This window comes from Anarhichas minor, unplaced genomic scaffold, assembly GCF_050575085.1.
Source record: "Anarhichas minor isolate MPS153535 unplaced genomic scaffold, ASM5057508v1 ptg000028l, whole genome shotgun sequence".
Lineage (NCBI taxonomy): Eukaryota > Metazoa > Chordata > Actinopteri > Perciformes > Anarhichadidae > Anarhichas > Anarhichas minor.
The window spans coordinates 12,713,482-12,731,181 of NW_027466474.1; the positions used below are offsets into that span (position 1 = coordinate 12,713,482).

Genomic DNA, 17,700 nt, shown 5'->3' on the forward strand with positions numbered 1-17,700 from the left:
ACATCAGATATCGCTAGCTGTGAAAATAATATAACTGGGATACGTAATATTCAGTATATGTACTGTCACAGCACATGTAGTACAGAATTTATGTTGTGTCTAGTGAACTAAATCAACACCAAACAGTCGCCCCATCACAGTGGGAGGCTGACTCCAGTGGGCCGACATCCTCTTGCTCTCCCAACGGTGCACTCACAGAAAAACATTACTTTACATTTAGTTGACGCTTTTATCCAAGGAGACTCACAATAAGTGCATTCAACCGTGTTGGTATAACCCCAAACATATCAAGAATCATGCAAGGACATCTACTTTATCAAATATGCTGAAAGTTTTTTTAAATGTCTTGTGCAGACTTGCATTAGGCAAGTACCAGTATCTTGAATCTGATTCGTGCAGCCACCAGGAGCCAGGGCAGCGTATGGAGGAGCGGGGTAAAACCAAAGCTGGAGAGAGAACTTCAAATCATGCCAACTTTCTCACCTCCGTACAAATTTGATGCCACAAAAGAGTGGTGGGTGGTGGGGGTTTTAGGTGCTGCGGTTGAAGCATACAGATGCCTTTATGGCGGCAAAGTTGGGAAAAAGTACCACATGTGTTGTGTTTGGTTACGGGCTCAGGAAAGTCAACGTCAGCTTGAACCCACAACCCCAATACATCATTTTATTCTTTCTTTTTGGCAAATCGTAAACTGATGTTATTTGTCAGTAGACGTTACCATCCTGGAAACCATGTGGGGGTAATCATCAATCAAATTGCATGTACTGTGTCCCACCTCTGGCCTTCCTGCAAAGAAAAATCAAGATTTGCTGCTGTGGCTTGAGTATTGTGCAGCTTGGCTTTTGTGAGGACAACAGAGCCAGCAATAAAGTCAAAGTTCAAGGTAAATCAAGTCTCAACACTATAGCCTGTAACATTAACCCAAATAGTTTAAGAAGCCTTAATTATATAAATAAATTGATAATATAATGAATCATTAGAAACTAATTGCAGTGTTCGTGCCCATTGGCAATTGATCAGTTGTGGGAAAGTGGCAGAAATATGACTTTATAACAGTTATGTATTATGTTCATTATTTAGGCTATTTTGATCATATTTGAAATTAACAAATTTCCCCCTGGGGATGAATAAAGTATCTATCTATCTATCATGTATAAATGAATGGGCGAATAGAGTGAAAACACAAGATATAATCAAAAGTGAATAATGAAACATTCGTAGTTGTAATTGTCTAATTCGTTTGACTTAAGGTCACCTGTCGTGTCTTTTTAGACCTTTTGTTAAGCTGCAACTTCATGACTCATACTATGTCTAATGTGGGAACGCTGTCGATACATTTGTGCAGCTGTCATCATGGAAGTTAGTCGTGGTGCTCTTGTCTTTGACACCATCAGTGGATGAAGAATCAGATGAGTGTGCAAGTCTAGGGGAACATCAGTGTTCTTCCGCGCACAAGAGGGGAATCTTTGCACGGAGGGAAAGAAGTGACAGAAAAAAATGGCAGAACAGATCTACAGCCGTCGGCGGTCACAATTCCAAGACCAATTTCCATAACTTCTTCCTAACTCAAATACGTACATGTAAGCGCTGTTTGCAGTAGTTTTGATGTTTAGTGAACAAGTGTTGATTAGAGGGTAGTTAGTCCTGCTCAGATGGGATATAGGCCCCTGGGCGCTGGTGCCTCAAAGGCCTCCTCTTGGGCCTGTTGAGTAATTCACCCACATTGATGGCTGTGGACAAGCACAAATGCTTGCACAGCTCTTGTTAACACTGTTCAGTGACCTCGCCTTCACAAACTGATGATGTATGCTACGTAGTTGGACTTTCTGCTCATATGGGAAACATTTCACCGTGTGTGGTAGAGACCTGTGCCGTGCTAGCTTATGGAAAGATGAACGTGTAGCTTTGTGTTGCAAAGCTACACGTTACAAATATGATGTAGGTGGGTGAACCTGAGACTGCTGACTACGAGCAGGAAACACTTTGGTCAACTCATGAGAGATCGTGTGTTGATAAAAATGTGAATCGTACATTTCCGTTGAGGTGGCGTTTAACCTTGAGCGTGGCGTATTCAAATCTTAACTAAAGTCAAGATGTTAAAGATATGTACTTGAAAGAGTTGTACTGTAAATGCGTGACTGGTAAAATATGATTCTTATAAAGTGTGCTTCACACCGTACCTGTCAGCGGTGTTACAACGTTTATGGGAATTAAACTTACATGCTGACAACGACAACTGACAATCTGAGTGTGTGCACGTGCACAACGTCAGAGAGTACTGTTCGGAAACAGATTAGCTTTAAAGCCGAACATTTTCCCCATAATGTCACTACAAGTTCATTTTGAGGATGAGAATGTCAAAGTATCGCTTTAATAATGAAGGGAAGGAGCGTATGAGTTTATATTACATAAGTGCTAATTTACAACGAGGTGTCCTTTTATGGGCAAATGGAGGTCAAAAGCCACGTGGCTTTTTCTCCGCTGAGCCTCCTTCAAATATTTCACCTTCATTTAAAGCTTGCGTGTTTATTGGTTCAGTTGTTTCATTAGGGAAAGTCAGGATGAGGACTTCAAATTGCACTAATCAGTACAGTGGGACAAAAGAAAAGAAAAACTAAAATGCTTGTAGAATGAAGCTCCGGTGAAAACGCACAGGTGACAAATTAAACCTGAATGAATGAATGGAGAAACATAACTAATGTTAATCTGTCACCAGGTCTCAGGAGCATTGAAGCTGATCTGGCAGCTCATGGTGGACCAACACCTTACGAAAACACTTTATGTTGGTTTTCCCTTTAATTTGTCACTAGTTTCTATTTCCACATAGTAGGACTGAGTCATTCAATTCATTACAGGGAGAGACAGGAGCATCAGCCACCTGCTTTGATCCCAGGCCCATCAGAATTGTGCGTGTGTGAGTGGAAAAATCTGACAATTTACCAAATCCACAAAAAAGACATGGAAATCAGAATTAGAAACAGTTTATGTAACTTAAGACTGTTAAGTCATATTCATTCTATTTTGTTCATTTCAGACAAACCTGTGTTACTGTAGGTCGGTGTGCTTTTAGATTAGAGTCCAGTTTGTGTTTGTATTGCAGTTTCTAAATATGCTTCTCGATCATTTAACTTAATTTCAGTCATATTTCAAGTTATCATAACATCTTTGTGGCAAGCTGCAAATACCACATACTTCCTTTTCGAGGCATAGTTTCATGCAAAACTAATTTTATCTCATTTTGAGGCAAAGATAAACGGAAGTTGGTTCATTTCAAATATTGTGCAATAACATAACAAACACAGAGAAAGTTAAGAGAATATAATACATACAATATGAAGCATTGGATATGTAAAAGATGTGAATCAAACATCTGGGACCTCCTGCTGGTGCTTTTATATGTTTTTGAACATTAGGATTTGCTCTGTTATATAGTTTACAAGTTATGAAACCCTGGCGAGTGCTATTGTTTCTGTAAGAATCAAATATCAAAGTGATCGGATATTTACTGTACAAGCTTTTGATAAATATAAAATTTCAGTTTGAAGAAATTTGTATGATAATCCAGTAATTTCTTTCATTCATCATGACCACCACCATTGCACTCCTTCTGATGCTAATCAGAAACCTCAGGCAGAAATATTCACGCCACTCACAGCACGCACTGAGCAGGAATTCATTGGCTCTAGCCCCACCAAGTGTTTTCAACATCATCTAGCAGTAACACATCTTATTCAAGCATTTTTTTTTTTAACAGCAATTGCATAAAACACTTCACAAACAAGGCACTTGTCAGATATTTCCCCGTTCCACTTCCTACGCCCCCTTTATTTCACCTTGCGGTCCATCGCAATATAGCGGTCCTTTTTTTTTTTTAGCCCTTTTCCTTCAGGGCTTTCAGTGTGACGGTCAATCCTCCAGCATCGCAGAGCTGAAACTCCTCCTCCGCTGAATCATCATGTGGCTGCTGAGGAGCAGCAGAGTGAGCTGAGGCGGCTTCATCCTCATATTCTTCTTCCACATCGGCTTCCTCAAAGTCATCTGGATATTCAGCTTGCCCTGAGACATCGGAAGCCTCGGAAAATACTGCAAGAGAGAAAGGAGGGTTCCAGGCTTTTGCTTTGAAAGTCCTGTACACCCTTTTTCAGAGTATCACAGCTGGCTGTTTTTCATTAATGCTGACCTGTTAACAATGAGTCATATATCTACTAAATGATTGAGAGGTGTATACTGTGCAGTGTGTTGACCTAAGTAGTTAAAACTAGCTCCATCTCAAGCTACAGCAGTGAAATTATGCCTATGTATTGATGCACTATAGTCATCAATGTAATAGGCTATATAATAAAATAAGACTCCAGACCATTCTGCTGCAGAATGAGGACTTGGGTATTTTACACGGTGCTATGAGTGTTGTTTCACTGTGCATCTCCACATTACCGATAGGCTCAGCAGAATCGCTCCTCATCGGAGACCCCAGGTGCTCACTGTGCTCCTCAAGAGAGGGCAAACTCTCCTCTTCATCAAAGTCCTCAGGATAGTCACGGTGGTTGTGTCCTCCAACACACAAAGCACCATGTTCGTCCTCCACATCACTGGAACCGGCCTCCATGGTGTGCTCTTTTTCTTCCCATGCGTGGGACGGACTGAGAACATCTGGCTGTAGTGTGGAGTTTTTTTCTTCTTTATTCATGTCACAGCTTTTCACATGAACACAGTTGGTCGCTGTGTGTTTGATAGACTCTAGGTGCTTCTGCACATAGGCAGTGTTCAGCATCCAGGCGGCAGTTGGCCTGTTTTCTGGGTTGAGGCAGAGCATTCTCTGGATCAAAGAGGAGACGTCGTCAGAATAGCTGCTGGGCACGGGATCGTACTCTCCTTTGATGATCTTGTAGAACAAACTCAGGAGGTTTGTGGCTGCAAACGGAGGTCTGAGAGCACAGATCTCATACAGCAGACAGCCAAGAGCCCAGATATCAGACTTGGAGCTGTACGGGACATCCTGGCAGAGCTCAGGACTGAGGTAGCTGGGTGTCCCAACACATGTGGATGACATGTCAGCCGTGTTGGTCATTACTTTGGATATCCCAAAGTCCCCTAACTTCACCATACCTTGCTTTGTTAGCAGTACATTTGATGTTTTGATGTCCCTGTGTAGTATTTTAGCCCCGTGTATGTAATTTAAAGCCACAGCGACCTGTACAAACCATCCCATCACAGTATCCTCTGTGAAAAACTCCGTTGGTTTCCTCTCTTTCACTTTGTCATCTAATGTCCCCCCATCGCAGTAGTTCATCACAATGTAAATGAATCCGTCAGTGTTCGCGAAGGCTTCGTGGCATTTGACGACGTGAGGGTGCTCCAGCCTACTCAGGATCTCAGCCTCCTGGAGAATTGCCCTGTGTGTTTTTGCTCTCCTCGTGTCCTCAACTTTGATCCTCTTCACCGCGTGCAGGCTCTTGCCCTCTACGTGCCTCATCAGGAACACGTCCGCGGCTCCTCCCCTGCCCAGACACAACACCTTCTCGTACTTCTCCATGTGTTGTCTCCGAGGCGACGAATAAAAGCTCCTTGAGAATGACTAAAAAGAGCGTCGCGGTGGGAAGCGCTCCACCAGCTGTCAACACGTGTCGCGGAGCGTTTGTGTTCAGTCTCGTTGCCGTGGGAACTATTCCTGACGAGGTGAAATGGAACAGGAAGTAAATAAAAGAGTTCAATACTTCTCTGTTTGTTGTTTATTGTCTTGACTTTCTTTATTAGGGTTACTATAACATCTGTCCAGGGGAGTACAGAAACGTATCCTTTTAATTAACCCTTTTAATGTGCATGTCGTAGCTAAATGAATAAGATATTCCTGTTAAATAAGTCAATGAATTATAACGTTTTAATGACATGAAAAAAGATAGTAAACGGCTATGTCAATAACAATAGTATAGGCCAAGATAGACCTCGGACTGAACTTGACACTAATGAATGAAAGATAATATACGTGCCCATTTTCCTTCTTTTTAAATGTTGTTACACAATTACATTTATGCATTGCACATATACTGTAGGCCTACCCTATTTTATTATGTTTTTGTTGTATCATTTGAGACTGCACACCGAGGTACAATCCACTAGGTGGCAGTATAGAACTCGAGTGGCTGCAGTGTGCCGATTAATGTTAAAGAAGAAGAAACACGAGCTCAGTGCGCAGCTTACTGCGCATGTTATGAGCGCATGCTATTACAGTGTTTTGTTTTGCATTAACTCTTGAACTTCAGTCAATGTTAATCTAAAATGCCACCAAAGGGAAAAGGTGGCAAGGGCGGTAAAGGTTAGTGGTCCACTAAGCTGTTATGAACTGTTTCATCCACATTAACTAGCCCGTGGGTAGCAAACGACTGTATTACACACTCCCATGTGATGATGTAGCTAACGTTAGTTCACTAGATTTAACATGATAGTATTGCTCGCGACAATATGATTTTATGTTGTGTTTTTTTTTTTTTAAATTGGTTTAACTGCTGCTGTGATGTCATGTTGTGTAGGAGCAGCTTCAGCAAGTGCAGACGCTGACAAGAAAGAGAAAGCACCAAAGGGAGGCACTGCTGTGAAGGTAACGTTAATTACGCCTTCATCCAAAGCTGCACTGCCAATGAACTCTTAATATGACATAACCGGGGTATCTTTTAATAAAACCATGACTGCCCTCGTCTCTTCCTCCTACCTCAAAGTCATTTTTGGCTCAAAGGAAATTATGTCTGAATGAGTGGTTGAGCCTGGATCAGATAATGCACTTGCATGGGCATCACTGATGAGAAGTAAAAACAAAACAAGTGAATCAATAAAGACCACGTACACAGTGCTGTGTTCTACAATAGACGACATAAAACCTGTAGAGATTTTATCTCGCTGCCCTTTTTCTTTTTGATGAGCTTGTCCTGGCACATTGCATTTCAATTGGCAATTATGGGAATAGGTACATTTTTCATTAAATACACTTCAGAGATATAGTTTGTTCTCTGAAAATAATTAAAATCTCTCAACTATTACTGGAAAACAAAAGCATTATGGCTGCAAAAACATCAGCTTTGCGTCACAAAGAAGAGGGAGCGTTGGGGCCGGAAAACATTTAGGAATTTGGGAGCTTTATCTACGTCATATCCTGTATACATGATCTAGTACTGGTTCAGTAGTTATAGGTTGCCTCCCAACCTCTAACTCTGTTTTTATGATCTGTACATCTCCCCCAGGTTCGACACATCCTCTGTGAAAAACATGGAAAATGCATGGAGGCAATGGAGAAACTGAAGGCCGGAGTCCGTTTCAGTGAAGTCGCGTCGCAATACAGTGAAGACAAAGCGAGACAAGGAGTAAGAACATGCACAATCATAATCAGTGGTGCAGTTTTGGTCCGTTTTTTAACATGACTGTGTTCGCTCTTTCATAGCTTGATTCAAACTATCCCACAGTATTGACTGTAAGCTTTGACTGCGATGGTCTTCTCTGTTGTTTCCTGTCTACACAGCACATAATTATGACTGCATTCTGTTTAGTTGGTAAAAGCTTCATCCAAATTCCGGCGCTGCTTTACAAAGCTGAATACATCCTGAGTGGTAGTGTTAAATATGGAAGATGATAGATATGATGAACAGGCCTACACCTCATCATGAGTCTTCATGGGTGATGAATTCCAGACTGGTAATAATACTTTATTACCCCATGACAGAACTTTGGCTGAGCAAATGTGCTATTTTTTCAGCAACTCTGTACATCTTTTCCTGCTTATTCACTGGTGTACTCTTAGGTACTGGGAAACTTCAGGCTGTTACTCACCATGTAAATATTTGATTTGTTGGAATCATCACCGCACAACAAAGCTTTTATCTCACATCCTTATCTGTGACCTAAGTGCGCCTCGAAACTGAAACTGTTGTTTTTTTTAAGTTCCTGCATTGCTCACAGTTGTTAAAATCTCCCTTTGCCTTTACTGCTCCTCTTCACTCACTTTTATCCTGGCTTGGTACCCATATTAGGTGCATAGTGTGTGTGTTCATCGTGATTGTTCTGTTCATGACAGGGTGATCTGGGGTGGATGACGCGAGGATCGATGGTTGGACCTTTCCAGGATGCAGCGTTTGCCCTCTCTGTCAGTTCAATGGATAAACCAGTCTACACAGATCCTCCTGTCAAGACAAAGTTTGGGTACCACATCATCATGGTGGAGGGGAAAAAGTGACGTGGGGTCGCTGAACACTTTGAAATGATGACATACAAATTAGACGGTGTGCTATATTGTGAAACTGATTATTTCCTGATCTTACTATTTCATATGCAATGTTTGCTTTTTAATTTACAGAATGTTTAAGAATAGAACAAATTAAATGATCTTGTCTTTGTCAAATGTACACCTCCTTACTGACAATTCAACCTGAGGGGAATATTCTTACAAGCTTAACTTCTACATTTACATAATTCACTGGATGTCTTTTTTTTGAATGATAAAGTTGGTGGAAATCAGACCACAAATGGCCAAATAAATCTATTTTCACTCAAGTAGCACAAATTGCGTAATGTTTGTTTCTGTGTGTATGCGAGAGCGACAGAGAGACATGATTAGAAGTGTCAGCTGCACTCCTAAAACCTTCTGCTTTAAAGTCTTTCAGAAAGGGAGGTATTACCCTTCAATTGATATCTTATTTTTCTTTAATTTTATAAATATGACTCATATTTGTGATGGTAAAACTGATGTAAACATCAATTAAATGAAGTTTCTGTATTTAAGTTCCAGCCAGCTGTTAGTCCGAACTGAACAAGGAGAACATTTTTTTAATTGTTCAAATAAAACAACAATAATATAAAATGCACTGACATTTACCAAAGAAAGCAGCATCGATTAATCTCAGTTAATTATTTAGTCAATATCCAAAAGTCAATTGTTTGACTAACATTTAATTTTGTACAAATATCTCCTGAACTGATCTGCATCAATGTTGAGTGTACACCCCCGCTTACAGTTACTGATCAAGTACGATCAAAGCAAGTAATACAAAGATAGTTTTCAGTGTTGTGGACCATGTTTTTAATAATCCAGAGCGGTGCTGTGAGCCCACTGATGACATCCAAACCGCTAGGCGGCAGTAGAGCGCAGGCGCAGTGAGAGCACAGCCAGCATCAGGAAAAGACCATTGACGTCGTTACGCCTTGCTAGATGATTGGCGAGGTAAGATGGCGGCGCCAGAGGAGCCAGAATTATCTCAGGCGCAGACAGAAAAGCTCCTTCAATTTCAGGTAAACAGCCTAAATTCCACAATAACATTTGTCTATTTGATCCACCATATGTTAATACACAATTGTTGGCGCTGAGTCACCGTAAATAGGCGGAACCGTCCGTGTTCAGACGCTTTTTGCATTGTCAACTTACCCATAGCGCCCTAGTGTTATTCGTCAACTTGAGTCAGAGCTAACGTTAGCAAAGCTAGCTAATATTAGCTAAGCTAGCTAACAAGCTAGGAGCCTTTACGATCCATTGGTGTCCTTAAACTGCGTAATGTTTGCTATACTATACTCGAAGACACACCAAATCCAACTGTGTTAACCAACATCACCCGTGCTACGTGTTTAATGCCGTTAACTTGGCTAACGGTACCGCTCCGTGTCCACTGACGCTCCCAACTAGAGACGTGCTGAGTAAACAGCATAGCAGTGATGATCGAGCTGTCATTTACATTCATCAGCTACATTACTGCTTTTAGCTACGCTAAATCAAATTGTTGGTTTTGTGACAATACGAGTGATGCCGTTATGAACTCTTGATACTTTTGGGGAGCTTACTCTCGCTAACCCTATAACTGCTTGGGATAAACAATCAACTTGAGGCCTTCAGACTAACTTTCTCTTCCTGTCTAACAGGACCTAACTGGTTTGGAATCAATGGACCAATGTCGTCGAACATTAGAACAGCATAATTGGAACATAGAGGTAAGTCGACAGAGCCACATGTGAGATGTCACAAGCACTGTCATCACAACACATACATCGCGTGGCATGCCTACCCTATGTTTGAGACACATAATTGAGGTGTGCTTTAATTCAATCAATTCAACAATATAATCGTGCCATTTTCAACCAATTGTTGTTCTGGATTACCCATCTAAAGTGTTATCGTGTAATTAATGTTACTTCGTCAAGCAGACCAGACCTAGTCTAGGTTTCATCCTATGACAGTTATGAACATGCCCACAGCCTCATATGTTGGTCTTTAGGAGCTGCAGTGTTAATTCATATACAAACAGAAACCTACACTGTACGTTTACTACCAATGGACAACTTTACTGTTCATTTCTCCTCTGCTCTGATGCATCTGCTATCTCTCTGTCACTCGACATATGCATCTAACTGTGTCAACAGCCTACAATTACAAGGTTTGATGTTTGAAATACATATATAGGGAAATATTCATTTTATTGGCCGACAGAAAAAAAAAACACATCATTGTATGTATGATCCGCTGATTGATCACGGTGTAACGTAATGGCTCACTTCAACCAATGGTGTTACATCATCATTCAGACAGTCACTCGGTGACACACTGTCACATTTATAGGGCTGGCCCCCCGCTTAGCTGCAATTCAGCCAAAAAAGAGCGAGTGGGGGCCGGGTTTGTGCGAGGACAGAACACTGGCAGTTTTACGGAAGAAATGGATTAATCTATCTATCTATCTATCTATCTATCTATCTATCTATCTATCTATCTATCTATCTATCTATCTATCTATCTATCTATCTATCTATATATATATATATATATATATATATATATATATATATATATATATATATATATATATATATATATATATATATGACAAACAGTATTGTCTCAAGTTATATTTCAAATGAAAATATATCGATATACCTTAAAAGGTTGATACACAGCCAAGCCCTACACTATTTACATCTTTAATCCTATACAGATTTAGTGAACTGTTGATTAATCTGTCATTCTTTTCTTTTGGTTTATTGAAGGACTTGACTCTTAATGTGATGGACTTGAATGTATCCGTTTCAGGCTGCAGTACAGGACAGACTTAATGAGCAGGAAGGAGTGCCCAGCGTGTTTAACCCTCCACCATCCAGACCATTACAGGTTAATACAGCAGACCATAGAGTATATAGTTACATCGTCTCAAGGCCACAACCCAGGGTAAGTCTGCAGCTCCTTTTAATGTTTGTGTTTTAAGATGAAATGTCTGCATAGATGTTCAATGTTTTCACCACAAAAAAAACAAACTGAATTTCTCTTACAATATTCAGTGAAACTATTGCTAAACACACAGCCACACTGTAGCGTGACTGTTACTTTTAAGCCGATCATTGAAGAATGTTGAATCTAAGTAGTTATTTTTTCTAAGTGATATTGTTATTTATAATTGTATTTTAGTGGCATTCTGGAATATGGTTTTCTACCTATTTTCTACTGTCTAAATATAATAGACTGCTTTGTTTGTTCTTTTCAGGGATTAATAGGATGGAGTTACTACTTGATAATGCTACCTTTCAGATTTACATATTACACACTTCTGGACATATTCAGGTAATTTAAGCACATTGAAAACGTGGAGCTGCAGATTAGAGGACGGCTATTGGTCACCACAATGTCCTTTTTCTTTCAGGTTCGCCCTGCGTTTCGTCAGGCCAGATCCTCGTGGCCGTGTGACAGACCCAGTCGGAGATGTTGTGTCCTTCATTCATAGTTTTGAGGAGAAGTACGGTCAGTCACACCCTGTATTTTACCAGGGAACATACAGCCAGGTGAGTTCAGTGAGCACATGCACAATTACAAACATACATTTGTTCTACTCTGAATCAATTTTAGTTGGCAGACACGGTGAAATTGTAATATGTTGCGTTGCTTTTGTTCCTCCTGAAACGTGTAGGCATTGAATGATGCCAAACGGGAGCTCCGCTACTTATTAGTGTACCTTCATGGCGAGGATCATCAAGACACCGACGAGTTTTGCCGGTACGATAGTTATTACCTTACATGCCTACATCGATTGAGTGTCAGCCATCAGAATGTGTTGCACAGCGCCTGTCAGTGTCATTCTATTTCTGTGTCATACATTTACTTCTGTTTTTTATTGAAGGTGCATCCTGTTTAGTCTTTGCCACATGTTATAAAGGCACAGCATCTCCAGTCCAATATTAATATATTCATATAAAACATGTGTTTTTGTATTCATGTGTACATGAAACAAGCTTTCCCTTATAAATGCTTTATTTTGTTCTACTCATTTGTCACTTTCCTAGCTCCACGTTATGTACAGAAGAGGTCGTAACCTTCCTCAACACACAAATGCTCTTCTGGGCGTGCTCAACCAGCAAGCCTGAGGGCTACAGAGGTATTCACATTTATTGTTATTCAACCCACCAGTTCTTGTGTCAGCTGTTAATGAGTATGTAGCATGCATGAAACATATCTATCACTCACACTTCATATATGCCTCCTGTATGAAGGAGATATGAGACAATCTAAAACTGGAGGATTTGAATATGGGTAAAATGCCCCTCGTCTTTGACTTAAGGTGGTTGTCTTTTATTGTGTTAATAGTTTCAGGTTTTGAGTTAATTGGAACTTCTGCCACCACACTGATACAAGGAAAGATATTTGTGTTGTGTTGTGAAAATCATCCAGAGAATAAAGGGGGCAATGAGTCCTGTGGATTACCAATAGTAACTGGGAGATGGCTTCTGAAAAGATGTGCATGTTGACTTTCTACAAACAAAATGCCATTCCCCTCTCCTGTGTCGCAGTAGTTACTGGGAGGCAATTACAGTCTCAGTGGAGAACTCAAATCTTAAGCAAGCTAATAGCATGCTAGCTACCACAATGACCAAGTGGGATGTGGTTTGTTTTGTGTGCGAGCGTTCGGACGAGTCGGCCGTCTAATTAGATAAATAAAATGTACACGAGCAGCGCCGTTGAAGCAGTGAGATTTGACCGTGTGTTATTTGGGCGTGTTTCAGTGTCCCAGGCATTGCGAGAGAACACCTACCCATTCCTGGCCATGATCATGCTGAAGGACCGCAAGATGACCGTGGTGGGCAGGCTCGAGGGCGTCATTCAGCCGGAGGACTTCATCAATCAGCTCACCTTCATCATGGATGCCAACCAAACTCACCTGATGTCAGAGCGCATGGAACGGTACTTGAAATCAATAAGGAAAGATCTGAAGGCCGACTGGAGGCATCTGTGACCACTACACGACACAGAGCGGTCACAGTACGGTGCCAGTGTATCTGCGCCACTGATGCAGAAGGATCGCATGCTGTGGGATTTTCTCCTTGCACATTAAAATGAGTAATAAGAGATTAGGATGGAATTGTTACGAGCCTGAATGTGTAAAGCAACCACTGCAGCCGGCCAGCATACCAGAAACGTTTCTCAGTTTATAAGTACGGAACATGTTTTGTTTCAGGGAGGAGAGGAGCCAGACCCAGGTGCTCAGGCAGCAGCAGGACGAGGCCTATCTCGCCTCCCTCCTTGCAGACCAGGAGAAGGACCGAAAGAAGAGGGAGGAGGAGGAGCAGGTCAGGCAAGAGGAGGAGAAGGTCCGACAGAGTGCTCTTGATGAGGAGCAAAGACGACAAGTGAGTTTTACCTTGACTAACAACGAGGGCCAGTGTGTAGCATTTAGGGGGATCTATTAGTAGAAATGGAGTATAATATTGGTACGTATGCTTTCTTTAGTGGAAATAAGAATCGTGTTGTCGTTACCTTAGAATGAGCGGCTTACATTTACATACGGAGCGGGTCGTCTTCACGGAGTCCATCATGCTCCACCGCAATGTGCCTACAGTAGCCAGACCAGACGAACCCAACACTGGCTCTACATAAGGCCATCGTAGTTCTCTTGCACGCTTGGCACATAAGAAGTTTCAGTTGGTTGAAATTAGGACTAAACCATATGACTACATTTTAGAGATGCACCAATTTCAATTTTAGGGTTCCGATTTCTGATTTATTTATGTTAAAGCCGGACCTGCCGAATCAGATTTTCTTTCTAGGAGCTATATTTGAGAGCAAGGCTCCAGACTAAATTATTTTTACCACCGCCCCAGAAAAAATATTCAAAACATTCAAAAATTATAAATATTATCCCTTTACTCTGTTATTGTGATCAATAGTGGCTATTTGAATGAAACGAACAATTCAAATGATTAGGAAATAAATGATTGTATTTTTATTGAAATATTTGCTTTGATTAAAATATGTTAAGCACTACTCAGTAAAATCTATTTTTTCGTGTGAAACATTCAAAATAGTTGTTTGAAGGAGATGTTTTCACAGCAATATAAAATAGATATTAGGAAGTTAAACAAGTCATAATTTCCTCTTAACACTAGCTCCAAGCAGTTTATAATACATTATTAATTCTACTAATTCCAAGATAATTTTCTATCAAAGCAAGTATTTCAGTATATACACAATCATGTATATCGTTATCATTAGAATTGTGTATTTTTATGCAAATGACCACTATAGATGACATAAACAAAGTAATAGGATAACATTTTGAATTGTTGTTGTTTTACACTGACTAACATGTTTGGGATGATTCCGGGACGGTGGTGAAAAAAAGTCGTAATCGGCAGTTAAGATTTTTTTTTTTTTTAAATCGGAATTCGCCAGAAAATTGCAATCTAACCAGTACTGGTGCATCCGTAATTATGACCAAGACCACTACTAGATGCTACCAGATGCTGCACACTGTCCCTTTAACATGCATACAATTCTTTCTGTTTTTGTTTCATGTTGCCAATTTTTGTTTTGACTCCAGAATCTCGAAGAGGAGAAGGAGAGGAAGTCAGAATGTCTTCCCCCAGAGCCACCTGCCGATGATCCAGAAAGTGTCAAAATAGTGTTTAAGCTGCCCAATGATACAAGAGTAGAGCGACGATTCCTCTTTGGGCAGTCTCTGACGGTGAGTACCGCTGTTATCAAGACCCCATGAACACACCCGGTTGACCCCTGTTGATGATCTTATGCGGTGGTTTTCAGGAGATTTGACAATGATATCCGCTAGTTTGTTCAAATTCATTATAGTGTTGCATATGATATGTCCTGCCAAGTACACGGAGGCTCCTCCAGCCCATTCCTCTTATTAGAAGTTTGTTCATGTGATACAGACTTGGTCCACACATCAACAAAAATCTTTTTTTCAGATACTGTAATGGGTAAAATATTACATAATTCCAAAGCATTTCTTCTCTATATACCATCACTCGTGGTTATTTGCTAATTCACGTGAATATTTTTTCTTTCACAGGTAATATACGACTTCCTCTTCTCTTTGAAAGAAAGCCCAGAGAAGTTTCAGATCATTACAAACTTCCCTCGTCGAGTCTTGCCATGCCTTCCGACTGAAGAGCAACCCAACCCTCCCACACTGAAAGAGGCGGGACTCAGTCGCTCTGAAGTCCTTTTTGTTCAGGACCTTACAGAAGATTAATAGATGACATACCTCCTGTACAATGGAAACCAGTTTTCCTCCAATGCCCCACCACCACCCCCTTTTTTTCTTTTTCTTATTTTGTTAAATGGCCATTATGCACAAGTGATCATTGAGAAAAAATCATAACCTGGAAAAATGTAATCCCCCTGCATCCAGTCCTTGTTTGGTTGTGTGTACAGGGTTCCCAGTAGCCTGGAAAGTCTTGAATTTTATCAAAATAAATATTTCTTGAAGTCCTTCCTTGAACTCTTCTTTGTATACGTGGGGACAAAGAAGTTAGTTTTCCATTTTCTCTACTAGCTATCAAGTTATTCTTGACCTTTCCCACCAGTAACTTTTGCAGCATAATTAATCTACTGAAACAGTCGCATAGCTTTATGCAAAACTATAACCATATCCCAAATTACCTAATGTGTGAGCAACTGACGAAGGCAGGTTGTGTTAATACCTACTGACACTCACAGGTGCAGCATGGGGAAGTATAGATCTCTATGATAGTGTGGATGCATTGGCTATTTTTATGTCAGAGACTTCCAAATTTTATTGAATCTTTTTTGCCCCTAAGTTTGCATGTTTCCTCCACCATGATTGTCAAGCACAGCACTGGTCTCGAGTGGTTGGCATTGCTACAGTGGTTAATCTACGTGGTGTGGAGAGCAAATGTGCTGCTTTAAGGAGCAGGTTGGTGGATTTGGACATAAAGGAAATATGGGAACCCTGTTTTAAATGAGCCATGACCTTGTACATAAGTTAGATATTTAAAATCCCTAAATTTACCTTACATTTTTTTATGTTTTTTTGACTCTGTCATAAAATGACCAAATGCAGGTTGTTTACTATGTGAAGCAGACTGCCTCAAGCTATTGAAGTTAAAAAATACAATACTTAACAGAGGCCACAGTTTTCCATGTGGCTTGATCTAGTAAAGTACGAGTCTGCCCATAGTGTGCCTGTGGTTACTCATAGATGCCTGTTTTGCCTGTAACATCTAAATGGGCTCCTGAAAAGTTGTAATTTTCCAACTATAAATTAAAGAATTTTAAAAATGTGGGTTTATTGAGAATGTACAACACTTAATTATGGTAACGGTGCATCACATAAGCAGCTCCTTCCTGTGCTATTATTTGATGAGTGAAAAGACACCCTGAAGTCATCATTTTGATGAGTGGGATATTTTAGATTAGTTTTTGTAATTACTATATTATTGTCAATAGGGAGGCATCAAAAGTACACCGAGGCAGGGCTGCAATCAGCTGTTAAACATTGACAACCCGAGCCTCCAAGGGAGCTGGTGGATGAGGAGATTCCTTACAGGAGGAATTTTTTGAAACTTTAAAGCTAAACTTACTTTTTTAAAGCATATTGAAACAAAAAAACTACACCAGGGGTTCTCAAAGTTTGGATGAATATGCCATTTTAGGTAGACAGCAAATAGTTCAAAGTTGCAGGAAAAGTGCACACAAGACAAAGTTTTCCATCTCACTTTAACTTAAAGCGGGGAGTTGTCCTTCAAAATCGATCTAACACCATAGAACACTGATGACAAATGAATTCCCGCAGCAGACGCGAGGTGCCACTGGTTGCCATGCGTGTGGTAGCTTTCAACAAGCTGTCATTCCTAACCTGACAGATGTTGGCCTACTGAAAAGTATGTCCATGTACAGTATACAGTATGCACTCAATACTTGGTCGGGCTCCTTTTGCATGAATTACTGCATCAATGCGGCGTGGCATGGAGGTGATGAGCCTGTGGAACTGCTGAGGTGTTATGGAAGCCCAGGTTGCTTTGATAGTGGCCTTCAGCTCGTCTGCATTATTGGGTCTGGTGTCTCATCTTCCTCTTGACAATATATAGTATGTCGAGAAAGTCATAGTATGGTATGTTAAAAAAGTAATTAAAAATACATAGTATATGTTCAAAAATCTCATAGTATATAGAGAAAGTCATGAAAAATTCATAAAAATGTCATCCAAAAGTATTTTGAAAAAAGTCATAGTATAGCATGTCGAAAAAAGTCAAAGTCATAGTATAGCATGTCGAAAAATTCATAGTATAGTATGTCGAAAAAGTCAAAGTCATAGTATAGCATGTCGAAAAATTCATAGTATAGTATGTCGAAAAAGTCAAAGTCATAGTATAGTATGTCGAAAAAGTCAAAAACAGTCATAGTATAGCATGTCGAAAAAAGTCAAAAACAGTCAT

The 17,700-nt window shown here is 40.3% G+C and overlaps 3 protein-coding genes across 3 annotated transcripts; 2 read left to right on the forward strand and 1 right to left on the reverse strand.

Annotated features, from left to right (window-relative positions):
- Positions 1–3,871: 3,871 nt before the first annotated feature.
- Positions 3,872–5,533, reverse strand: nek12 (NIMA-related kinase 12). The gene is made up of 2 exons (XM_076103796.1): positions 4,435–5,533; positions 3,872–4,083 (listed from the first exon to the last, which is right to left on the reverse strand). Exons 1-2 carry the CDS (start codon positions 5,531–5,533, stop codon positions 3,872–3,874), a joined length of 1,311 nt encoding a protein of 436 aa, XP_075959911.1.
- A 625-nt stretch (positions 5,534–6,158) lies between these two features.
- On the forward strand, positions 6,159–8,545 carry pin4 (protein (peptidylprolyl cis/trans isomerase) NIMA-interacting, 4 (parvulin)). The gene is made up of 4 exons (XM_076103141.1): positions 6,159–6,313; positions 6,528–6,595; positions 7,233–7,352; positions 8,060–8,545. Exons 1-4 carry the CDS (start codon positions 6,277–6,279, stop codon positions 8,216–8,218), a joined length of 384 nt encoding a protein of 127 aa, XP_075959256.1. The 5' UTR covers positions 6,159–6,276; the 3' UTR covers positions 8,219–8,545.
- Positions 8,546–9,154: 609 nt separating this feature from the next.
- On the forward strand, positions 9,155–16,547 carry faf2 (Fas associated factor family member 2). The gene is made up of 11 exons (XM_076103234.1): positions 9,155–9,270; positions 9,892–9,960; positions 11,051–11,185; positions 11,499–11,575; positions 11,655–11,793; positions 11,919–12,004; positions 12,292–12,383; positions 13,009–13,186; positions 13,461–13,632; positions 14,823–14,966; positions 15,312–16,547. Exons 1-11 carry the CDS (start codon positions 9,208–9,210, stop codon positions 15,492–15,494), a joined length of 1,338 nt encoding a protein of 445 aa, XP_075959349.1. The 5' UTR covers positions 9,155–9,207; the 3' UTR covers positions 15,495–16,547.
- The last annotated feature ends 1,153 nt before the right edge of the window (positions 16,548–17,700 follow it).